Source organism: Drosophila novamexicana, unplaced genomic scaffold, assembly GCF_003285875.2.
Source record: "Drosophila novamexicana strain 15010-1031.04,08,12 unplaced genomic scaffold, DnovRS2.1 tig00001209-arrow-arrow-pilon, whole genome shotgun sequence".
Classification (NCBI taxonomy): Eukaryota; Metazoa; Arthropoda; class Insecta; order Diptera; family Drosophilidae; genus Drosophila; species Drosophila novamexicana.
Genome location: NW_020824843.1, coordinates 1,327,740 through 1,353,656, shown reverse-complemented (window position 1 = coordinate 1,353,656; position 25,917 = coordinate 1,327,740). Strand labels below are relative to the sequence as shown.

The window sequence follows — 25,917 nt, the reverse complement described above, 5'->3', positions numbered from 1 at the left end:
GCAAAACGGGCGATCGGCAATATTAGCTCTGTTATGACATCTCAGTAAATACAGTGAGCACTGGTTATGACCATTCATATATTAATTTATACACGTTTAAAAAATTTAAAAAGAAGAACTGTATAAGACATAATAATAATATAACTATAACTAAGACATAATAATAATATAACTATAACTATTAGATAAAATAAATAAAATAAAATAACTAAGCAAATGTCTTAAAAAATCTGGTTTACAGTTTAGATAATTTCCTTAATAGACTTTATTGTAATAAACAATTATATACTGCATTTGCAGCAGCTTTTATTCATACTCTGACTTCTTATACAACACTGTTCTTAACTTAACTGTTCTTATATATGATTATCTCCTTCTGTTAACAGTTACATAGTGAGCACTGTAAACATTTCTATCAACGCCAGCTGCCAAAACTGGGCGATAAATCTCAAACGAATTGGGCATACAACAACATTTTTTACTGTGCTGATTTCTATTTACATATATACATTTATATATTTACTTTGAGACTTAGGTTCCATTTAAATGCTGATTTTTTCTTGTTCTTGGTTGCGTATTTAGTGTTGTGCTTCAGCCTAAAAGGCTTTTGTTATCAAGCAAGCCAGGGGTTTTTTGGGTTCGGAGCGCAGCAGTGTTGCCCATGCTGTTATTTTCTAGCTAAACTTGTCATTTTAACTAACACTATTTTTCAGCAGCTCACAATCTGTCAAGTATTAGCATCAATTTTAATACCAATTAAAGCTAATTGAGCTATTTTTGACATTGCTCTCAGCTCCTTTTCTTGAAATTGGCAACACTGGCGCTCAGCCTAACAGTTGTTTCGCATAATCGCTTTTCGATTCACTTTCTCTCTCTTTAGGTCTTTTCTGTTTCATATTTCATTTGCCTGTTTGCTGTCAGTTCCACTTATTTACTTTTTCGTTTTGCCCTCCCTGATCTCCACGTCCCACACATGTGATAGCTGTTTAGGTATTCATGGGCATGACCGACCACTGCTGTGTGTGCGTGCGAGAGAGACAGCTGGTGCTTGAACTTAGTTCGACCCTATCTCTGCCACCGGAAGGTCAAATAGAACACTCTGCACACTAGCCAGTCCGTTGCCAGTGTTGGCAGTTTCCGAGTTATTTGCATAAAATGTTTGTCGATTGTCGATTTTTGTGAGAAACTTCTGCTGCGCCGCCCGCTCACAATTTTATTGTTGTTTGTTTGTTGCCTCTGCTGATTGTTGTTTGGTTTTTATTTTTGTCACACAGCAAAATTTGCAAATTTAAATAAACTTGTTGTTGCAATTTATTTGTTACATTTATTTTCTATTTTTGTGCCCAGCAATTATCACCTTTTATGTCGCAATGCTTTCATTGCTAAATTAAAGCCAATTTGTGTGCTCTGTGAAGAGGAGGGCGTGTGCGTGGGCGGCTAATTGAAATTGCTGCCGGCTCTTTGCAAGTGCAAAAAGCTGCCTTAAATTACTTTCTCCCCTTGTTTGATCTCCTCCCACGACTGGAACAGCTTATGATTAAGTCAATCGCACAAAAAAGCCTAAGACTGGCCAAAGGCAATCGCAGACTCACTTGGTGTCTGCGCTCAAATTGAATTTAGTTTTGAACATGGAAACCCAAAGCGGAAAACCTCTCTAAATCCCGGGCTGGCTGCTCTCTTTTACCCAAAATCCCAATTGTGCAGCTTTTGGCTTTAGAACTTTTCTGCTTTTGTTTTTTTTTTTCTTTTCTTCCTGTGTGTTTGTTTTAATTAATGGCAGGCCAGTTCAGTTTTGGGTCCGTAACCCTTTCGGGCTAACCTTTTTTGATCTTTTACGCTTTTGGGGCTTTGTGCTTTTTTTTATTTTATAAATTAATTTGGCTCAAGTAGAGCGCAGCGGGCCACGTTATTACTTACACATTTTCGGAAAATTACATGCAGTTTAACTTTTAATTGAAATGTTGTAACAAGTGTGCTGGATAAGGGCGGAATGGTAGAGGGAGGGCAGATAACCTTCACGTAAAACCCTGGTGCACAAGCTGCCCAAGCCATGCAATAAAGTTAAACTTATCTCTCTCTCTTTCTCGCTCGCTCGCTATCCCTGTACTATATGCTATACATATTTTGCCAGGCTCTGTTTAATTACCAACACTGAAAATCTGTGGCAGTATTTTATGCCCGCCTGAAAGTCTGCTGCACATTTGTTTAAAATGTGGCACAAGTGGCGCGCACGGCGCTTGTTTACCGCTTTTGAGGGCTTTTGGCGCTTGTGGTGCTTGTTAATAATGGCAAAATTATGTTATTCGAAAATTATAAAATGGACGCCAATTTAATGCGCTTAACTGGCACTTGACGTTGCGCCACTCGAGATGCGCGCGTGATACGATAGTTGCTCTGGCAATAGTCACGTTTCTTAACGTTAAATACCCAACGTTTTATGAATTATAAATATCGTTATAACTTTTTTGAAAATTATAATCAATTCGATAATTGCGTGCTAATCGAATAGACCCGGAGTTCAGGTCCTTCTCTTAGTCTTGTACCCATATCAATCATTTTTAATTCCTTAAAGCCGAACACTAACTGAACGCTAACTGAACAAAATTGAAAATTGAAGGGAGTTTGGAGCTGGGTGTGTGGTTTCTGCCTGCTAGCCGGTACTCATTGCAGCGCGGCGATATCCGACATGAGGAGCAGAAGCCGCAGCCAGAGCTCGTGCCAGCTCGCTCATAACTTTGCATATTAAGCCATGCAGTGGAAACTCTCGAAAACTTTGTGGGCAGCCCGCAGCTGTTGTTGTTGTTGTTGCACTAACAAAAACCACAGCAATGATAACAGGAGTAAATATGTTGGTGGCGGGCTGGTGCGATGGGTTGGGATGGTTTGGTTTGGGGTGTGTTACGCGCACAATAACAAGATCACGCTGCAATCCCAACAGCGCTGGCAAGTGTATTAATTTTCACCCAACGCAATGAGCGCGAACAACAAGAGTCCGGACGCGGCTGTGAACAACATTTCTGTTGGGGATTGGAGATTTTGTTCGTGTGCCCATGCAAAGCGTGGCTAACGACCATTTTTGGTTGTTGCTGTTGGGCGCTGGCCGGACTCTAGGCCATGCTGTGGGCGTGGCCAAGCCATTGCCCCAATGTGATTTGTGTGCTCGGCCATTTTTTGCAGCTGCAACAGCATCAACAGCAACATATGCAAATCACTCACTCAAGCGGCAAGGGGAGCCAAGCCCGACCCCAATATACACCCGCACACATGCACACACACGATTGCAGGGCTTCGGCTGTGTGTGAAACTCTGCTTACGTGGCGCATGATTTATTAAAAATGCTCGTAAAAATGCACAACACACTTGAAAAAAAAAAACAAAAATCAAAACCCCAAAAGCAAGCAGACAACATTTAGGTGTGGAATGCGTGACTATCAAATACCCAAACTTTTTGCCATGGTTAGTTTATCTTTAATATTTAAATTTAATTCTTTTGCCTGAGAAACTCGTGGTTGCTGCTGAAAGCAGTTGAATAATCATTATGTACGGATACTTATATTCAGAGCTGTATGCCAAGTACTTTAAAAATAAATTATATAGAATTTATAGCTTTAAAATGAAGAGTTTGTAGTCAACCTCTAGGCTACTCGTATACCTATCTCCATATAATCTATTTCAACTTGAGCAGACACATTCTCCGGCTTTTCGCATTCCTTTTGGTACGCGTATAAACTACGACAAGCATGCTAGAGTATGTACACATATCACTATAAGTGTATTTGTGTGTGTGTGCTTGTGCCCTGCAAAAATGCATGAGAAATCGCTATGGAAATAAGCAGCAACAGCAGCAGCAGCAACTACTAAAAGTAGATATGAAATTTTTAAAGTATCATCTCTTCTGCATCGCATGCACTTCAAACAAACACAATTTTATGCAGCCTGAACCCAGCCAAGCCTCTCCTCTCCGCACCTCTACTCTCCTGTCTGGCCTACCACATCCTGGCAGCTGATGTTTGGGCGTAGGGCAATGGGGGCATGGCCAAAGCGGCAAGTGGTCCCACTTTGCGAGCCCATCCATCAACTGCCAGCAGTTGGTTCATTTTTAAGCAATTTTCGCAACCGATATTTTGTGCATGGCAGACAACATTATGGCCCCCACAACCCCACGCCCGCCAGCTGCCCCTCTCATCTCTGCAACCCTGACACGCAGATAGATGACTTTATATGTATAGCTATAGCTAAAGCATTTTTGCATGGCAAAGCAACTCGAAAGTTTGTGAGAGTCTCTGCGCCTGCCGCACCACATTAGCGTCCATATCATCATCATCATCATCCTCAACCCCATCCCCATCATTCCCACCATCATCAACCTGATGGCAGCCAAAATGTAGAGCAAGTGCTTGGCTCGCCTGCGCCTGGACGCGTCTGCCTGCAGGTCACTATTATTAATTGGCCTGCAAATGCATATTTTCAGGAATTGAGGCGCCACAGCTAAAACGGCTGCCCATATTTTTTGAGGCCATTCTGTGCAAGCTAGTTAAGTGTGCCAAAGCTTTTGAGTCATATTTTTAAATGAATAGGTGTGCTTGATATATGGGTGGATATATGAATGGATCCAATCGATTAAGATTGAACATATTTTCAAACCACAATTACATTTTTACACATATTAAAAGAAAGTTTTTATCTGTATGAATAGGTTTATATCAGAGAATATAGACAAAGGATTGAAATATCTTTCAAATAATCTATAATTTCTCCCATTTTCTTAAAATCGATTGATATCAATTAATTCCCTCTTGCTTGAGCTTGACAAAAATGTCGTATTCAAACTATCGATGACTATCTAAATTAGCATAAAATCGATAAATATCAATTTTTAGCATATATCGAATTTTGACAACAAATTTGGTATTAAGGTTCATGTTAACAAAAAGTCTTAAAGTTTGAAAATCGGAAAGCCCAGAAATCGGTAATACCTCTTGAGGTCTCTACTACTTACAAACTCCACATCTTTTTATCTTTTTAATGCTGCCTATCGATTTCGAAGAAACTTGTATAACTAATGAGCTGCTTATGGCCAGGTTCAGAGCAGCTCAGTTATCATCATGTGCTCCATGAACCAGAAGTAAGCACGTACTCAAGGCAGTTCCCATAACTCTTCGTCCCGCTTACTCACACCCAACATGCAAATTGTGTGCGCGTTGCGCATAATCAAAAACTTCATTTTCAGCAATTTGAAAAGGCATCGGCTGATGATAGTAACCAGGTTGGGGCTGTGGCCGTGGTTGGGCACGCGAATATGTCCACAACGAGCATTTGTACAACCGCGCAGATGGACACGTTCAAGGTACACATGCACAGAAGCGTCGGCCCCCGCTAATTTTGCTTTGCCGCTGCGGTAATTATGTTATGTCCAGTGGAAGAAACTGCCCCCAGCTCCTACTTGGCCTGAGCTTGAATAACTGCTCGGCAAATTAAATAAGCGTCTAAGTTGGCACGACCTTGTCCATTTCCTGGCTGGGGGTCCTGTTTCCGATTTGAGGCACGTGACCCTGTCGCCATTTTGACGACGTTATTTAATATCGCTTGCAGCGCCGGAGGCTTGTTTTGTGGGGCAGCTCGCGTTTTCTTTTAATTTTCATAAATTTCCCTGTCTCTGTGCGCCGCGCTCTCTGTCTCTTTGCACGTGCGCGTATTTTACTGCTTAATACGCAGAGTTGCACTTTACTTTTATTGCACTTTTAGGACGCGCTGCGTGTGAAAACGTACAAAGTTTTCCATGCGCGCGAATCTCTGCTGCGTTTTATGAGCAAACATGAGTGGAGTCTAAAGGGGGCGTTCTTAAAATAAACGAAAAATTCATGCACCATGTTAATTATCTTTTAAAATTGCTTAAAAAAGTCCGTAATGGTAGTCGAGTGTTGGGGTATGATGAAGTAGGTGTTGACTTAATATAGTAGGGTTTGCAGAAGTGGGTTTTGTCTTAACAAAAATATGTAAATATACATGTAAATCTTATTTTTTGTGAAACTGTTTTTGTATCCACATCCACACATACAATAGCCTGGGACTCGCATTCCAGTCAGTGCCTCATTATTTAGTTACCAAAATATGTTTTTATTTTTTTTTATTTAGGCAACTTAAGTTTTCAAGAATGCATTTTTAGTCCATCGTATTACAGAAAACCTGTCTTTCTTTTATAAAGCTCATTGAATTCATAAACATTTTTGTAAAAATAGGAAAAATTTTCCAATCAAATATGTTATTATGTAATCCTAATCTTTCCATTGCCCAGATTCATTGAGCTTAGAAAAATAAAATGATTCGAGCCAATCGGATTAATATTTTCTGCACCTGCACATCTTTACCTAGCCAAGCACCCTTTATTTTGCTTGTCCTGACTACGCCCTAGTCCTGACAGTGGAGATGAGTGCGCTCGCTGCTGCTGCTGTTGGATTTAGCTCCGGTTTATGGTTTTTTGTTTGGGTTCTGGATACAGCTACTGCTTCTGCTTCTGCTCCGGCTCCTGTTTCTGCTGCTGCTGCGGCTGCTTCTGGCGAACGTTAAGCACTCGCTAACGGCCCAGTGAACCGGTAATCAAAGCAAAATCACCAAAGCAGCGAACAACTTTTTATGCTAATTTGATGCGTTTCATGTAACAGTTGCTCCGTCGGTCAACGGTGTGTGCGTGTGTGTGTCGGTGTGTCTGTGTGTGTACGCCACACTAAACATTTTAATAAGCTTTTGAGAGCTGCCTTGCTTTAAGTTGAGCTAAGCGGGTTAAGCACGACTTGAATCCAGCTGCACCTGCTCCAAACCGAATTTGTAGCTGAAAGATAGATTTTTTTCATCCGGCTTTGCTGCATCCTTACAGATCTTAAGTTCTACTCAAAACTTATGCAACTGGTAAGTTTTGTGAATGTAGCGACTTTTCAGCGTTTGCTTCATGCAAATGCGATGCAAAGGGGCATGAAAACTCTCAAGTTGGCCTGCACCGTTGAGCGGCACTTCAAACTGCAGATAAAACTGGGAATGTGTGTTTGTTCTGGGGGCGGGGGGCGTGTCTACGAGCACTTGTCAAAAGCCAACTTCACATTATGTCAAGCAGCGTTTTTCCTTCCTGCCTGAGAGCTTTACTTTTTATTTTCTTTAACATTTTGTTGCTGCAAGCTGGCGCTAGTAGGCGTCAGCCCGCAGGCACTTTGTGCCCTTGCCGTCTGCCACGCCCCTATTTTGTGCCTTGCTACCCCCCACACACACACACACATTACCAAGCCGCATAATACGATGCCTGACATTTACGATATTCCTAGGCATATTTTTTTTGGCGCCGCCCGCCGCTTTTCGTGACTGTTTTATTTGGTATTAATGTGGTTGTTGGTGTTTTTCTCCGCCTGTTGTTGTTGTTGTTGTTGGCAGCCCGCAGGTTAGCACATTATTTCCATAGCACACATTGTGGCGCTTGTGTCTCACACACAACTGGGCCACTCGCTCGTTCCGCCTGCTTAATTTGCGGTTGCCGGCGGCGGAGGATGCTATAAGGATTCCCTGCCAAAAGCTCTCACTCTCTCTCTATCTCTTTTTGTCTCTCTCTCTCTCTTGTCTGCTCTAGAGTTGACGAATGGCTTTGGCGGCCAAAGGACCTGTCATTTTTCAGCAAAAATGGTGTCACCCGCACTCTGTCTGACATAATAAATGCCGCTAGATTTATTTGATATCTAAATAGGCTAGTCGTTTCACCATTGAATTCCTGTGAGAAATGTGCCGTGCTTAAGATACCCAGCTGGCAAGTTGTCCATAAGAGGTATGTCGAGCTAACCCTTTGGCTTGAGTGCTTGAAGCTACAGTACATATATAGTATAGTATTATATATATATTGCATATATGACAGTCATTGAAGATCATGGAAAGCTCTTGCAGTATTAATTTAATTGTAAGAAATACTTAAACTAATTTAAATGCCTTAATATTTTTTAAATATTTTTTTATATCTTCTAGCTTTACCTTCTTTACGTATTCTTCCATGGAAACCCCGTCTATTACCTTGAAAGTGCGCATTAGAAACTTGCTACTTATTTTTAAATACCCGCTCTACCACCCCTAGTCACAGGGTATCTTCTATCAATTCTTTCTCCCTACTTAAGCTTAAGCTTGATTGCGTATGCGGAGAGAGGTCTTTGTTTGGGCATATCTTTGCAAAATTGAATTGATTGATTGGTTTATAAATCAAGTAAAATTCATCGCCATCGCTGAAAAGCTGGTTGAGCCGTTCGAGTCCCTTGAGCCCTTGAGCCTGGCGGGTATCAACTTCTTACTGTTCATAAGGCTGCCCAAACAAATTCATTTGGTATGCTGCATGCCGCATGCTGCACTCTGAATGATTCGCTTGTTGTTGTCAAACGTAACCCTTAACCCACCCACACACACACGCACACTCACACACCCGGGCGAAAAAAGTGCACATATTTATCCGCTGTTGAATCATTTAAGCCGCATTAAATGAGAACGTTGACGACGTATGGCAAAAGCGAAAAGTTATGCGACTTTGTTTGCACAAAAAGCGGCAACTGCAACTGCAAAAGCAAATGGAAACTGTAGCATGCCACATGCCACTGCCACATGCCAGTGCCACTGCTACTGCAACTGCAACTTGCCTCATCTTTTGGTGTTTATTTATTTATTCAGCGCTGAATTTTATTTCATTTCAGTTTATTTTCATAAGAAACTTATTTTCGTTTTTACTTCCATTTCCTGTGCTCACGAAACAAACCATAAACAAGAGAGAGTATTTCACGCCGCACACTGAATACCCTAAGCTGCAAATTGTTCCAATACGAAATTGTTCATAAAGTCTTTCGACCAAGCTGAGTGACAGTTGTAGCTTTATCGATACAGCTGATCATGAATATATATATATATATATATATATATATAGTGATATATATATATATATATAGTGATATATATATATATATATATTATATATATCTGCTTTAGTGACAAGGCTATAATACCCTTCGCCAGGGTGTTAAACCAAAAAAATGTCAATACAAAAAAATTTACTCAGGAGGATGTTGAGCGAGCAAAAAACGCCACTATAACAATAAAATCCTCTTACACACACATGCATATATTACACACACACGCACGTACACTCGAATGAAGGCTGCGTTTTTGTTGCTGCTGCTTTTCACTTTTGCCATTTGTTCTGTCACTTCCGGCGGCAATAACAAATGTATATATATATATAAAAGAAGAAAAAAAATGGTCGCCCGCATGCTGCTTCCGTTGGTCTCCCTGCCGGCCTACAACTTTGTTGTAGTTCTTGTTGCAGTTGTTCTTGTTGTTGTTATTGTTATTTTTACCCCGTTCGAGCATACCCCTCTCCACACTGCTCCCCCTACAGTGGCATTCACTGTTGCCTCGTGCCAGCAGCGTTTATTAAATGTCACACTGCGAATTTGCCAACAGCCGCTGTAGCCCCACCCACCCACTATTCTCATTCCTGGACTATCTGACATCCGTCTGGCATTCCGCCATTCTGGCCCTGACGCGCTCTCACTCGCCCAAAACACAATGGCACTTGTCGCGTTTGGAGATTTCACTCACTGCCTGCCGTTTGTTTGTTTGCCGCATGCCTCTTTCCGCGCGGAACGCTTTTGTTTTTGTTGCTGCGTCTCGTCTCGCCAGGGATTTGCTATTGTTGTTGTCTTTAAGTTACATATTTTTAGTTGCTTAGCGATATGCCACGCCTTGCGCCTCTCGCTCCAGCTGAAGCACTGCTGACAGCTCCCCAGGCTGTCAGTCAGTGACAATTTCATTTATTCCACGCTTCCTTTTGCCGTTTCTTTTTAAAATCAAACTTCCTCGACTTTGGGATTTTGTTTGCGTGGCCCACGTGGCGTCTCCATATGGAGTGTTTTCTTCCCAAACTCAATTACGAACATTTGGTATACCCTAACAAAATACATAAATATTATCTTAATATTTTCATGTGGCTTTTTAAGGCAAGCTTAATTAAGAGCTTTCAGTTTTAAGCAAGCTTTACGGCTTGCATTTTACACTATAACAAAAATGTGATTCAAATCTTAATGTTGCCTTAATGCTGTTGCACAGCTAGAGCTTTACGTTGAGCTTTCAGCTTAATGCTTATCACTTACTGAGCTTTTTAATATTATTTCATGAAATTATAATGTAAGGATTCAAGTAAAGTATTCAGACTGCGTTCTGCCTTTTCTTCGTCATTCTGGGTTCGCTTTTATTTGACAGGCCTGTTTTTCTTGTAGCTTTTGTTGATTTACATGACTTTTATTTCATATTGCGTATCCGTAACGTTGAGTTTGATTTGCATACTTTTGAGCTGAAAACTGTTTTGCATAATGAAATCGCAATAAAAATACTGAAATAATTGATTGAAAAGTGTGCATTGTTATTAACTTGTGTTTGTTAACATTTCGCAAATTATTTACGCACATTTGTTGCTGGGCTTTTGTTTACTCCTCATTTATTTGAAACAAACATAAAAGAAATCACAAAAAGAAGAAAAAATCAGTATTTATTTTTAATTATTCGACATGAACTGAAGCCCAATGCTGCAGGCAGCTGTTGCCTGCTGCAAAACAAGCAAAAATTGTAATTAAATTGCAATGAAAATGAAATGCAATTCTCCAATTAAATGCAAAATGTGCCAGCGCATAAAATATGCCGCAGCACAAAAGGAGCAGGGGATCTGCTCGCCCCCACCAGAGAGTCCCAGTCGAAATGGCAGACCGGCTGGTCAGAAGGCAACAAGAGCAAAGCAAATACACAGCACAAAATATTCAATTACAAGCAAAATTTGTGGAAAGCCCTAACAAGAGACAACAAATGAAGATAGCGAGAGGGAAAGGGGCAGCGGGTTGTTGTGGAGTTGGTGCGAAAAAGCTTAGGAAAATGTGTACTAAATAAAATGTAGCCTCAAGTGTTTTCAAGCTGTTGAAAGTATGCGAACATGGCAGCCGAGTGAAGCTGGCTGGCAAAGAAAATGCCAGATGCGAGTTGCCAGTTGGCAGTTTGGGGCACTCGAGAGGAGGAGGCGGACGTGGGTTTAGAAGTTTGCTTAGGTGTTGGCCACTTGAGATACCAAACGAGCCGACACATGATGCGCTCCGGTTTCAATTAGTGAAATTAAATGTTCTTATGGGATTTCAATTTGACTTGATGCACATTCCAAGCAGACTTAAACATGATTCTTGTGTACAGGCGCTAGTCTTCAATTTAATTTACATGTCTTTTGCTTATTTACTTGCAGAACACAGCGGAGCCTGTCTACTCGCCCACCATGGCCGGCGGTCTGTTTTCGATAGACCGTGAGTTTTTCGAGCGTTTGGGCACCTACGATTCTGGTTTCGATATCTGGGGCGGTGAGAATCTGGAGCTGTCCTTTAAGACATGGATGTGCGGCGGCACACTCGAAATTGTGCCCTGTTCCCATGTGGGCCACATATTCCGCAAGCGTTCGCCCTACAAGGTAAGTGTGCATGTCCCAATCTGCTGCACTCAGTGCTCATTAACGCTCATCCCAAAGGCGATTGCCAACCATTTGAGAATTTAAAACTTGCGCACACAGGCAGCTGTGTGTGTGTGTGTGAGAGAGATGTGTGTGTGCGCGTGGTCGAGGTTCGTGTTTGGTCAACAGTGGCCCTATGTGGTTCCCTCGGTGCACATGTCACACATGCCAGCCGCAGCAGCAGCATCAGCAGGACATAAACACGTAACCAGACTCAGACCCAAACCATGGACAAGGACATGGACATGCTCTGCGGCTACTGTGCCTCAGCCTCTGGCTGTTGCCTCAATTATCAACGGTTTACGCTTGACAAAAGTTTGGCAACTGTTGTGTCTGTCAGTGTGGCAAGTTCTGCATTAAGCTGCAACGAACTCTATAGATACCTGCCGCACTGGCCAATAAGCACCAAAATAATAACAAGAAATTTGGGGTAAGGCCAAGAGGAGCTCTCTGAGCATGAAAGCAGCTACAGTTATGGGAAAATAAGCCATTTAGGAGCTGCATCGGAGATGCATGTTTTATTCATGTGACCAACATTTTTGGCCAGAATTTCAATTGAATCTCTGTAGTTCGTGATTATCGATTAACTAAGAGAGTCTACTAGGTAGGGATTGATCATTTTATTCGATGATTCATTACAAAATGTAGACTATGCTAAAAGTTTCTTCAAACTTTATAAAGCGATTAAGAATCCAGTAGTAAGACTGCAACTCGATAACATATCGAAAAAACACTACACTCCTGTAATGATCGATACTTTAACAATGAATGTGATCAAAGCGATAACTTGCTAATTGCATAAATCGATAATTTATCGAAAAAACTTCATCCGTCGTAAAGGCGCTACAAGCCCGCTTTCAGTTTACTTTCGCTAAGTTAAATGGAAATGTGTATAATCGATAGGTAAATAATATCAAAATACTGCTCTGCCAAGTATTATCGACAGTTTAGCGAATAAAGGGTACAAGTTCTGCATAGTAGCGTGCATTCTACTTACCACTGGCCCATATACTTCATATGTGCCTTGCCACAGGCCTTACAAAACTAGCAAGGACAACAAACACGAACACACACACAGTAAATGCATAAACAACAACAATGCGCAGTTGGGCATACAAGGGACGGGGTAAAAAGTGGGTTGGTGAAGACAGATAACCGCAGAGACGCACCACAAAAGCAACCAACAGCAGCTGCCGCTGCAGCAGCAAGTGGACAACCGGCAGAAGTTGGTACACATTACGTTAACCGACTCATTCAGGTAATTAGGCTGCCCTGCCGCGCCCTCCTTGCCCACTCGGGCTTACGATAAGCTTCAGCTGCAGCTTTTGATTCAGATTCAACTCCATTGTATAAGCCCGAACTGTTTGTTTGCCAAATATTTTCACTGGCTTTTGGCGCCGCTGCTTTGTTGTGCCAGTTGCAGCCCAATTGTTGCTATGTAAATTCAGCTGTCTTCATATCCATCTCTTGCAGTGGCGCACGGGCGTGAATGTGCTGAAAAAGAATTCGGTTCGTCTCGCTGAGGTCTGGATGGATGATTACTCCAAGTATTATCTTCAGCGCATTGGCATGGATAAAGGCGACTACGGCGACGTTAGCGAACGCAAGAAGCTGCGGTAAGTACCCACAGAAAGTGAGATAGATTTTATATAAGCTAAGCTGATGAAAATGCCAGAGCGCATAGTGTAAATAAAGATATATAAAGACAATTAATTGGGGGTATTTGGAAATTTAGTAAAAAAAACAAACCTAAAATAAGAAATAAAAATATATTTATTTTGCTAATAAAAGGACACTATACAAGGAATAGCTAAAGCTTAGTCCGTCAAATGTTTCATTCGAGTCGTTAGTGAGTTTATTAAATACTAGTCATGCTTTGACTAGTTGCACAGTAATTTTTTCAAATTACGAAAGAGCAAAGGAATAAAATTTTAGCTATATTTAAAGCTATTTTTGTAACCAATTAGAACCAAAATCTAATCTATTAATTGCTTGGTCTATCCCTCATTTTTTTTAACTCTAGCGAGGATCTGCAGTGTAAATCTTTCAAATGGTATTTGGACAACATTTATCCGGAGCTCTTCATACCCGGCGATGCGGTGGCCAATGGCGAGGTAAGTTGCACGTGTTCCTCTTCTGTAGGCACGCAGCTATCGTGCAGCATGTGGCATGTGTGGAAAGCGGCTAAATATCGGAGATATGGCCCTATCCTCCCCCCGTTATACCCACCGTTTCGAATACAGACAATTCAACTAACCCATTAATGTGCCATTTTATGGTTATAACAAAACGAACAAAACACATACATGTATATTTCCCAATTCGCAGATAAGGAACTTAGGTTATGGCGGTCGCACCTGCTTGGACTCGCCGACGGGCAAGCGGAACATGAAGAAGCCTGTTGGCCTATATCCGTGCCACAAGCAAGGTGGCAATCAGGTTTGTTACCACCAGCAGCGAAGAACAACAGCACTGCGACCGCCACAAACTCCGTTGAAGCACAAAACCGTCAAGATGTATCCACATATATATATATATATATATATGTATGTACCCGTCTTTATGTTGACTGCGAACCCCTACAGTCTTGCTCGCTCCCACAAAAACATAACTCTACTAATTTCACTACAATTTAACTTTGGCGCATGGGGCGATAGTTTTTTACTCACAGCTCCTCGATTACGATAACAATTACAGCTGCCGCCCGTTTTTTAACACTGTTACTGTTGTGTTGTCACCAACACCGTTATACTGCCCACTCTCTCGCTCTCTCCCATTTGACAAATCCAACTTAATTTACAGATAAAAAGCATTAACACGGACATGTGCGTCGATGCTCCAAAGACCGGGGACGAATCGCCTGTCGGTGTCTACCCGTGCCACGGCCAAGGAGGACATCAGGTATCCAACTCCACATCCAACAATTCAAACTGCCTTGTCACGCCCCCACCTGTGGGGGGCGGTGGACTGTCATCAACATATTTTTACACTGGTTTCGGCTCCATCTGCTATCAGTCGTTCGAGTGCTTCGTCGTTGTTTTGCTTAAAATAATCGCCAGTAGTTAGTTGTAGACTTAATTTGTTCGCTTGCTTGTTTAACCAATTGACTCTATACAACACTTAACTGGTACTGATTTTGTATACATACTTATTATGGAAATATCTAACATTTAGGTAAATCCAAATCAAAATTTTCGATTTCTCAACACAATTCAAAACTCGTATTGAACCTGATTACAAATATACAAATCATTTTAAGAACCTAACTAATGATAAAAATATTCTCTCATATGTTGACATTTTATGGGAACACTTTTTAATAAACTAATATTCTCCTAAAGAGCTACACAAACTAACATAGTTCACCCAACGTTAATTTATTACTTTATTTATATATTAATATGTATTTATTTAGATACAACTGTTGAGCTAGTTCTTTTGAGTTTGTATATATTTATATATATATATAGTACATTTTGTTTCTCAATTTCATTTTTACTTTTTAAAAAGGGTTTTACTTTTTGTTTTTTAAGTTTCAATATTAAGCTCAACTGTGCAGTTGGCTATGATTCTTTTCTTCTTCTAAAAATTTGGTGTATTTCAAATCGATAGATACGGGAGATTTCCTTAACCTTTAACACTGTCGCTCTTCGCCGAAGGCTACTCTGGTTACTTTTTAAATAAATAATCTTGTAACTTGGTGTTAAGCACTTTCTAATGCTCCTGTTCGCTCTAATCCATTCTAATAATTTTCAGGCCAACATTTAAGTGTATAATCATATCTTCCGAATAAAATTCCCCACTTTGATTTTTGTGAATGTTTCCCCCTACTGCGTTGTTACGATTCTGGCCCTGGGAGCTTGTTAATCTCTTTTTTATGGAAATTTTAAAAATTCCTTAGCCTCATACTTCGTCTAATATTCAACAAAATTATGATAGTCCTGCGGTTTTGAGCACTAATTTCACGGAGTTTGTGGTTTAAGAAAAACTTGTTGTTCTTTGTTAACGTTTTCTTAAAATTTTCAACGTTTTTAGCATTTTTTTAACCTTTAGCCGTAGCCTAAGTGAAAGTCTTTATTATCAAATTGTTTTTGTTTTTGCCACATAAAGAATGTTGCCAAAATGGCGTGCAAACTGCATTGACAATAATACAGGACACAACAGGCAGACACGACAGACACACACACAAATACACACGCATTGGGTATTGAGATTTATGCAACGTAGCAAAATTAATTAAATCGCAATCATAAATAAAATGACAAAAATGATAAATCATTTCCATGGCTCTGCTTTTGCCGGCTGCGTGTAGTATGAGACTTTTACACAACCAGCAACAGCAACTGCAACAACAACAGCAATAACTGCAACAGCAGCAACAACAACAACAACAACAGCAGTAACAGCAGCAGTAGCAGGAAAAACTGTGACAATTTTACGAACATTTAATAACAAGCATTTCGACAACAAAAACAAATCAACTGCAAAGCACACACATACACACACGCATAGAGGGAGAAAAACTCTAAACACACACATCCACGCACGCACGTGAGGTACACACACACACACATAGATGTATTCTGTGGTCCTCTCTTGTTTATTCAACATTAAATGGAAAGTGTTGACCTCGTTGCGCGTCGTGCAGCGCACAAAAACGCACGAAAAATCGCCAGGCGGCTGTTTGCCACGCCCCTCGCCCACACCTTCAACTGTGCCGCCCAGCCCATTGGAATGCAACAAAACGCTGCAAAGAAAGAAAAGAAGCAGCAAAGCTGTCATTTCAATAGCTAGCTAGACTACATTAATACCCTTCAGAAAAACCAATAAGCGCATTTAGAGCTTGTAAAATCCACATTAAATGAACTAGTTCTTAGTTCACATATACCCCTTTTAACAATTTACTGAAGGGTATTTAAAGGCAACTCGGATGTGAAAACGCGACTGGATAAAATAATCAACATTTGCGAGCGTTGAGGACACCAAATGTGTGGGCGTGGCAAATTTTAATTTTGCGCATTGCCAACAACATAAAATGTGGTGAGGGGAGGAAAAAAAACTATTTGCATGGGCAGGGGCTGCGCGGAGGAGCAGCAGAAATTGCACAATTCTTTTGACTAGCGCCGCGTCAAAGGATCTCTCGGCTAGCCCAGTCCTGTGCCGGCAACAAAAACAACTAAAAAGCCGCGCAATATAATGAAAAAATTTTCATTTTCATATCTGCGAGCGGGTCTAGAAAAAATTTGAAAAAATTGTAGCGCAAAAATGTTGCTACAGCGCTTATAAAAAACCGAAGTGTAAAAATACCAAAAAAAAAGCAAAAAAAAATTTAAACGTAAATGAAAAAGATACACACATAATTAAAAATGCAACACGCTGCAAGAAAAAGAGAAAGCTTTTTACCAAAGAAAAGCCTGGCAAAAAGGGTTTTAAAGAAGGGAAATGCAAATGTAAACCGAGCAAATGAAGGACACACACAGCAGGCTGGCAGCAGGGGGTTGGGTCGGGGAGTGGCATGCATGTGTGGCAGGCGGTGGTAAACGAGTAAAAATGTTAAATGCAAATAGAGACTGAAGCCAGAGGGCGGCAAACACATGGAAAACGTCAGTTTTAACTGTTATTTATTTATGAAAATTTTAAAGAAACTGCGCCTGGTGGAAACTCAAAGAGAATGGGATTGGGAGGGACTGTCAAGGATTAAATGCCCTGGGCGATATTTTAGATGCATATCAGATAGACGATATAGTTGCGGTTGCTAGCTTTGGTAACTTTGCTTTCAGCAGAGGCTGCAACAAAAAACGGTCAAATTTTTACTCAATCAAAAAACTGCGTAAACTTAATCAAATCGAGCAAACATGCGTGCTCTGTACCTACAGTATGAATCATTATGAACTAGATTCATCAGCTCAACTACTAAATATTAATATTTAAAGTTATTTTACAATAAACCAATATAGAGGTTCTGGTCAGCAGCAATATATAGACTGTATATAAATCGAGAAAAGCTTTAACTGTGAACGACAATAGAGCACATAAATATTTATGGGATGCTGTCCAGTGTTGCCAGGGTTTCCCAAAGACTGCTCCACTTGGCCAACTCAGCAGTCAAAGAAAAGAATGAAAAATAAAGTCAATTGTTAGGGTATCAAAAGAAGTCATCAGCTTGGCAATTTCACTGAACGCTTAACCAATTTCCGCCTAAAACAAATGTCAGCATTGAAAATAATGTTGCAACATTACAAATGTGTGCTTGCAGCGTTGTGGCAGCAAAGCGCAATAAACAAACCGATATGGCATTCACATGGCCAACATCATCAGCGTGGTCAGTTGTGGCAACCGGATGCGGAAATAGTAACACAACAAAATGGCGGCCAAGCAGGCACAACGTGACCCTTGGCCACAATAAAGGCCAGGCCCAGTCCAGGCCAGCTGCTGGCAACGTGGCTTAAATTATAAATAATCATGGCAAGACCGCAGACAAAACACAGACACACACACACACACACAGACAGCCGACGGGTAGCAGCTTTTGGCATTTAATTTAATATTAAATAATACTAAGTAATGCGGCTACTTGGCTTAAATGTTATGCAACAATTTCTCGCACTTGCTGCCGCAATTTGTATTAATGAAAGTTTTCCTCTCTTTTATCTGCGCCCCACTTATTAAACCTGCATAGTATTGGATGCTGAGCAAGGCTGGTGAAATACGACGCGATCAATCCTGTCTCGACTATGCCGGCAAGGATGTGATACTCTTTGGTTGTCACGGCTCCAAGGGCAATCAGGTGAGTTTTTACTCACACATAATTATAGATTATTTATACAATAAACATTTCTATTTGCTGCAGTTCTGGACATATCATGAGAACACGAAACTGTTGCATCACGGCTCTTCAGGCAAGTGCCTGGCCATCAATGAAGGCAAGGACAAGCTCATCATGGAGGAGTGTGATGCCTCGCATCTGCGCCAGCACTGGCTGCTGGAGAACTACGATAGCTCCAAGTTGTGAGGCTACTTCTATGCGAAGGGCACCATACTGGTGCCCACATTGCAGAGCATGCGCGCATAGCAGGACATTCAAGGATACTGAACCGGAGCAGCAGCAGCAGCAGCAGCAGTAGTAGGCGTAGGATTAGATGTTAACGATAGTTTTTAATCAAATGACACGGCCTGAGAGAGTTGTGCAATAGGCAGTAGCAAAGTATTTGCCATGGCTTTTAACTAAAGCAGTAACATGTACTCACACACACGTACACATACACACACACACACACACACGCGTGCGAAGGCAGTGCATACTATCAGTAATTTATGTACACACATTTTTTTATTTCTATTCCAATTAAATAATGCGATAAACTTAGCTGAGTTAGTTTGTAAGCGCACATGCAAGAAAGAGAACGACTGTTGTACAGTAGATCTTAAGTTTTCCAAGCGTAGCACATTTAAAAATTAATTAATATATTAATATAGTTATTTAAATGTAATCTATAGAGTAGTTAACCCAGCTGGGTTCTACTCTATAACTAGCAAGTCGTAGCGCAATTTTTGCATTTACAAGTTAAAAACTTTTTAGCACAATTTTTTAAGGCAAACTTTGTGTGCGTTTGCCTGTGTCTGCGTGTGTGTGCGAGAGAGAGAGAGGTGTGTGTGTGTAATTGACATTTTTTAAATTGCACAAGGCCAATAACCGAGTTGTGTTGTGCAGTGCATATACACATATATGTATCATATATATGTATACATATATTGTACTATTAATGAATTCTCCTGTCATCTAAATGGCTTTGCAAAAGTCGCGTTCCAAATATGTTTTAGTCAGTAAGTCTTGCTTTAAGTCTATTGTTGTTGTAGTTTGGAAAGCATTTGGTGATTATGCCCCGCCCCTCGCCCCGATTTACTTATGTGCCCGCCGCCCCTAGCATTCCCAATTGCCGACAAGTATGTACTTATATGGCACACCCATTGCGTTAGCTATTTGCTTTTATTTATTTTGTTTTTAAGCTGAAGTTCTAAATCGAAACATTTGAAAGAAAACAAGGAGAAACCTATGCCAAATTATATTTAGAGGGCTTACTTTTAGTAATTTTTTATTTAAAAAACGAAAAAAATGTATTTCTTATGCGTTTTGTTGTAAACAAGGACAACATATCCCGTTTGTTAGACAACGCCAGCTTGTAGTGGATACTTTTTGTATGCAGTATATCATCAGTTCAGACAGACTTATGGATATCACTAAAGTATAGAGCTAGGTACTTAATGTTAAGACACAAATATGCAATAGTGCCTTCTACTTTTTACTAACATAATATGCAAACACACAGCATACCAACATAATTGTTTATCTCCCAGCTTCAATGGGTATAATTTAAGTCACAAGCAGAACCGACTGTAAATATCTATATACTGTACAATTTTATATCGCAAATGTAAATAATCAAACATGGTCGAATAGCACACATATAATACTATTCTTGGCTAGCCACTAATCTTAAACATACATACATATATCACTATATAGTTGTCATGTCCTGTTTGATTTGCGATCGTACCCACATTTACAATTGGCGTACAATCCAAAAGCCATAAACGTGGTCAAGAAACTTTTGATAATGATACAATAATACCCTAAGTGCGTAGTGAATGTTTAGTACATAAGCAATTGCACAAGCTGTACAAGGACACAAATATAGTTACAAATAAACAAACACTTCGTGTACTGAAACCCTGTTTCATCTATCGAAAAGCTATAAATATGGTGACTCCAAAGTGTTTGTGTCCTGACTAAAATGTACCACAAGCAGATGCAAACCAAACTCAGCGGGTTTCAGTACCGATTAGATTGTGCACAAACCGATATCATAAATTGATTACTGAAATTGAAAAACCCGAAAATGCAAACAACTTTCATTCCTTTCACACCATAAAAAAATGGAAAAACACATATAAATATAGTCCAGGTGCACCTAGAGGACCGAATTATTGTGAAATGTGCAAGATTGTCGGTATGATTTTTCTTTCAGCTATCCCAGTATCAGCCTCTCGTTGGCTTCTAGCTTACCCCAATATCCTTGGCTTAACCATACCCCAGATATTATCCTGGTTAGTCTAAAGGTTAAACATGTTTTTGGACCATTTCCGTGCGTACTTCCCGGAGATTTGGTTCACCAGGACTATATCAATGGTATGGTATAACCAAGGACATTGCGGTCAACTAGACACCATCGTAATGGGAGGGGCTGCAGCTGGGGGCTGAAAGATAGCGTTCATAAATATTTCTGGACCAGTTCCAGGACTACCAGGACTATATCAATGGTATGATATAACCAAGGATATGATAGTCATCTAGGAAACATTGACTTTGTTTTACAATATAAACTAAAGATATTCATTCTCAAGACAGAGCTAATGGTTAAATTTTCAATGTACATTTTAACAAAAATTATTTCTAGCCTAACAGATTATTAAAGGATATGGTGCTTTATCGGGGCTTCATAAATCTGTATTCAAGGATATTGGTGTCATCTGAGGATAAGCTCTAACATTTATTGTTAATCGTACAATTCATTGGTATTCATATTGGGTCCAAATTGAAGTATCATATCAGTTGAGCTAAACATTTGCAGTCTGCTTGATCCAGGACCTCAGGGCGCCCACGTATGTGTACATGGCTGGGCGACCCTTGGCGCCGCACCCGAATCCCCAGGAGACAACGCCAAACAGTTTGCCGTCAACAGTCAATGGTCCACCAGAGTCACCTTGGCAGGAGCTGACTTGTCCGCTAGGATGTCCGGCACAGACCATGCGATCCGTGAGTCCAGGTATGTTCTGGGCATTACAAAAGTCGCGACCCCAGAGCTGCACCTGTGCAAACTTGAGGCGATTCGGCAGCTGTAGATTCTGGTTGATGGCGCCAAATCCGCTGATGGTGGCCAAGGTATCCGCCGCGTAGTTGGCATCCGCATCCGCCAGCTGAATGGTCTGAATGGCACCGCCCAGCTTCACAGGAGTACTGAGCCGAATGAGCGACATGTCAAAGTCCTGGCTCTGTGGATTGTATTGTGGATGAATGATCAGCTGAGAGATGCCAAATGCCTGTCCATTTGCAGCGCCCAGATCGTTGGTGCCCACCACCGCCTTCATTTGACTGGGATTCTGGCCCATTGTGCAGTGAGCCGCAGTCACAATAACCGTATCGGAAATCAAGGAGCCGCCGCAATGATGGCGCCCCTTCAGCTGCAGAGACACCTGATACGGAAACTGTCCCGGCGATGCAAACTGCCCGCCAATAATGCGCGGCACCTCCGCACCCTGGACACCAGGACCAACGATGGTGAGCAGAAACAGCACCAGCGCAGTCGGTAGCTTGTAGATCGGAGACATTGCAGTACTTGACTATGCTGGCTGTCTGGCTGGGCTGGTGGTTTTATAGTCAACGTAGTTGGCGCTCTTGGGCCTTATCAACCTAGCAGCGGGAGCTTGGCCGACCCAGTTCCGTGTGCGAATTTGTGTACCGACCCTGAAAAGAAAAAAACACCAGCAAATAGGTCAAGCTACATTCAATATTAAGAAAAGCTTCTCACCAAGGTTGGAGACTACAGTTGGGCATAAGAGATGGTCCCTAAGACCAAAATTAATCTTCATGATACACAAAAAAAATATTAAAATATCATAAATTATAGTAAGCTAAAAATTATTAAAACTAAATAATCGAACAAGGCCAAAAAATAAAAACAATTATGGCACAAAATGTTAAGTAAGCACTCTGTTCAAGAAAATATTAGGCCTTTTCATAAGAGACAAACGAGTCGCGATATCAAATGAAGATATCTTTCTCAAGAGTGCATAAATGCTTACACTTCAGATATTTAGATACAGCCTACTATAAATTCTCATTTTAATACTAAGCTTATTGTAAACAAAGCCTTAGATACCCAGTTCCTACAAGCACATTATCAACCCACTTGCTGTATCGTATCGTAGCTTAGCGGCGGGGGCCTGGCCTGACCCTGTTTCTAGTGCAAAATTTGGCCATTTAGAAGTTCGCAAAACAGTTAATTGCCATGGCCTTCTGTGTTTATTGGTTAAGGCAAAAGTGTGTCGGCTTTAACGACTTTTTACTCGTCACCCGAGTACGGATAATTTATGTGTTTGCTTCGGGGTTTTAAACGGCAGCGTGAGTGTGATGGCCATTGCTGATCATCCAAACATTCTTCCAGATTTCACGCTTGTAGACGTTGCGATAGTTTTGAACGGAAACCAAAAACTCTGGACCGAAAAGGGTTTGTGTAACAACATTCTCAGCGGCCAGGTTGCGATTCGTGGCCGCATGAACAATTACCAAAGGCGAGTTGCTCTGAAAGCAGTAAAGAAGAGAAGTTAGGGCATGTCTCAAGAAAATTGTATATTGGATCTTTACTTACGGGCAAGGTCTCGCCCTCGCTTTCGAAGCGTTTGTGTGGATCGACATGCATGCAAAACCAGTTGGTAAAGGCCGAGGGTATGTCTCCATCGTGGCACATGATTTTCTGCAAGAATATAATTAATATAGACATCGAACAGTACATGGGTATTACATATTACTAACACTGCGATGCACCAGGCCTAGCGGCAAATTGATTTCCCCGTACTTGCGCGAATTAAAGGTCGTGTTGATGGCCTGTGAAAGATTGTTCAGTTTGGGTGCGCTGTATAACAGTATGGGATCACCGGGTGACTCGACGCACTCCAGCCGAAAGCGCTGGCCATACTTGAGCTTCTCCCCGGTGCGATCGTGGTCATCCCCGCTGACAATGCGAAAGGAGTTGCGCACACAGGGCCGCTCCGATGGCGCCACAGTGAGCTCGCAATCCTCGTTAATGGTTTGACTGGTGCGTATTGCGTGCTCGTTGATGACCACCGAAAGGGCCGGATGCAGCTCTGATGTGTCCATATCAAGTATGTTCATATAGATAGGCATCAGCTGGATTGTGGCGCCGATGGTAATATCGTGCTTGGGTGCCGCCAGCTGCACCTCCTTCTGGAAGTTATCGAAGAGCGTGCGCGCCTTCTCAACCAGCAGCTCGCCGCGATCGCGCATCTTCCTGAAGCTGACAATTTTGTCCTGCAATTAGACTCGATATATAAGTATATATAAATTGCAGCTGTTCAATTTACCTACCTCCTCCAGGCAAATGTCCTCGAACCAATTGCCAATGCGCACATTGGGCCGATAGCGATTCGAGCCCGATTCAAAGTTGGAGACTGTGCAAGGCATCGCGTCTATACGTCTCTCTGTGTGTTTGTGTGTGTGCGTGCGTGTGCTGTACTCTCCTTAAAGTCTATCAATTACGTACAACATTTGCTTATCAAATTATAATTGGACTGAGATTTTTCGTATTTTTCAAATTGTTTCAGTACTGTTGTCGCTTTGAAAATTTGTTTGTTTCTGAAATGGGAAGCATATATAAAATGTTTATTTGACTGGTACTACAAGGCAACAAATGAAATGGCAAGTTTCTAAAACAGCTGCCTTTTTAAACTAAACAAGCTTCTCTTTTAGAGTCACACATTTAAATCTGTCGACATCAGTTTTTATATTGACTCAGTGACTGATTGCTGAAAGGTGGTAAGAAATTTATATGAAAAACCTTTGAGGATCTGCTTGACAAGCGGCAGGTCGCCGGCTCGAATTCAGCAATCATCTTGTTGCTTGACTTGTCATTATTCACAAAAAAATAAGATAATATTAAATTATAGAAAAAAAACAACAAACAAATTGAAAAAGTAATGATAAAAATCTTGGGGATCATACCAACTTGAAGGCAAAATATTTTTATTTTAAGAAATTAGGAGTTTTTTGAATAATTTAAACAAATTGTGAACTTGAGGCAAGATATGAAGCAGTTACGAAAGAACTAATGAGTTTATTAATACCAGGAATAACAGGCACAATGGGGTCGACTACATTTTCGGGTTGTAGTATCAACATCACGTTTCAATTTTCCAAGAACTGTTGCATACTTTTAGTCGCCAACAAGTTGGTCAACATGGCGTATGTTAAATATATTATGCCTGTTCTATAAACATTTGATGATTTAATTATTTATATGCATACATTAATGCAAGCTAGTTGCTTGCATGTACTGGGCAAATATTTGAGAGCATTTGGCTCAGATATCGCTGGCCAGCTGACTAAGGCAGCAGATGCAACAGCCTCCATGGAGTTGCTTTGAAATGTCGGATCGTGTAATAGGTTGGGTGTGCGTTTAATAAGCAGTCATAATAACAACAAATGGCAAACGAACAAATAAGCAAGACTGGCTAGTGCAGGGAGATGGAGGGGACAGACTGCTGCCTGGCTAGATATTATTCATCGGATGGTAAGCATTTTATGTAAACAGCATGAGCAACGGGCCCGCTGTTGGCTTAATTGCTGTGGCTGTTGCTGTTGCTGTTGCTGTCGCTGTTGTTGCGCCTAGTGCTATCTGGAACGGCGTGCACTTCACGTGAACGTGATCGGTTCACTCGGCCGATCCACGGCACGTTCCTTATCAAGCCAGCTAAATGCCAGACTAACAACAACGGAGTGTCAGTCAATTGGAAGGGGCGACATTTATGATCTGGTTTATGGGAAGACATATTTGCCCGGTCGTTATATCAACATTAGGTTGCCATTATAATTATCGGTTATCAGGTGCAGCACAGCTCTGCACTGATTTATTTCAATTAGTTTGCACTCTACACGTTTATGGCTTTCATAATTTTCACTTTATCGAAACGATTGCATTCGTTCTCGTATCATAGCATTTGCTTGCTAAACATTCCTATAAATCTCTGCTAATCTTAAATCGTTGTATTAACGGACTAAGTCTAAGCAATGACTACAGAAGCAGGCGTTTAAATTTTAATAGGGGGAATAAATAACTGTACTTCCTTTGTGCTTAAACCATTTGAGAATTGCAAGAAGACTTGAGCGAGTTCCTAGTTTTAAGCTTATGCGACAAATTAAAGCTTTCACTTAAAGCTTCACTTAAAGCTTAATATCTAAACGTTATTTTTGAATGAATTTAAAGGCTTGCAGTTCCACAAATTAACTTTACAAGGGGAAGAAGCGGGCAGGAAATTGAGATGTTGTATAAATTGTTAACATTTTTTGGCAACTCTTCATAAGTTTTGCAAACTGAAGAAAAATGATTATTCTATCTAACATTTCTAATCTGTTCCGCACTCTCTGCTTCGGTTTATTGAAACTTTTGCTTTATTTGCTGATTTATAATTTTAAGTTATCGCCTTAATTGCAATTAGCTCCATTTTGACAGGTAATTCTAGTAATTGCCACATTTGGCTTGTCAATCAGAAGCCATGCGAAGTAAATGATGGCATTG

At 40.9% G+C, this 25,917-nt stretch overlaps 3 protein-coding genes across 4 annotated transcripts in view; 1 reads left to right on the top strand and 2 right to left on the bottom strand.

Annotated features, from left to right (window-relative positions):
• LOC115766623 (putative polypeptide N-acetylgalactosaminyltransferase 9) overlaps positions 1-20,270 on the top strand; it is a 31,487-nt gene extending 11,217 nt beyond the window's left edge. Inside the window, exons 4-9 of one of the 2 annotated variants that reach the window (XM_030710616.1) lie at positions 11,291-11,509; positions 13,022-13,164; positions 13,572-13,662; positions 14,351-14,449; positions 18,228-18,335; positions 18,399-20,270. In XM_030710616.1, coding sequence (XP_030566476.1) covers positions 11,291-11,509; positions 13,022-13,164; positions 13,572-13,662; positions 14,351-14,449; positions 18,228-18,335; positions 18,399-18,560 — 822 coding nt within the window. In that variant the 3' untranslated portion in view covers positions 18,561-20,270. Of the gene's footprint in view, positions 1-11,290; positions 11,510-13,021; positions 13,165-13,571; positions 13,663-13,876; positions 13,988-14,350; positions 14,450-18,227; positions 18,336-18,398 lie in introns of both variants that reach the window. The other variant, XM_030710615.1, reaches the window with a different exon arrangement.
• A 752-nt stretch (positions 20,271-21,022) lies between these two features.
• Positions 21,023-22,223, bottom strand: LOC115766622 (trypsin-1). The gene has a single exon (XM_030710614.1). The coding sequence runs from the start codon at positions 21,932-21,934 to the stop codon at positions 21,164-21,166; it is 771 nt and encodes a 256-aa protein (XP_030566474.1). The 5' UTR covers positions 21,935-22,223; the 3' UTR covers positions 21,023-21,163.
• Positions 22,224-22,609: 386 nt separating this feature from the next.
• On the bottom strand, positions 22,610-23,978 carry LOC115766621 (cilia- and flagella-associated protein 161). Its single transcript, XM_030710612.1, has 4 exons — positions 23,712-23,978; positions 23,139-23,654; positions 22,975-23,079; positions 22,610-22,907 (listed from the first exon to the last, which is right to left on the bottom strand). Exons 1-4 carry the CDS (start codon positions 23,805-23,807, stop codon positions 22,716-22,718), a joined length of 909 nt encoding a protein of 302 aa, XP_030566472.1. The 5' UTR covers positions 23,808-23,978; the 3' UTR covers positions 22,610-22,715.
• Positions 23,979-25,917: the final 1,939 nt, after the last annotated feature.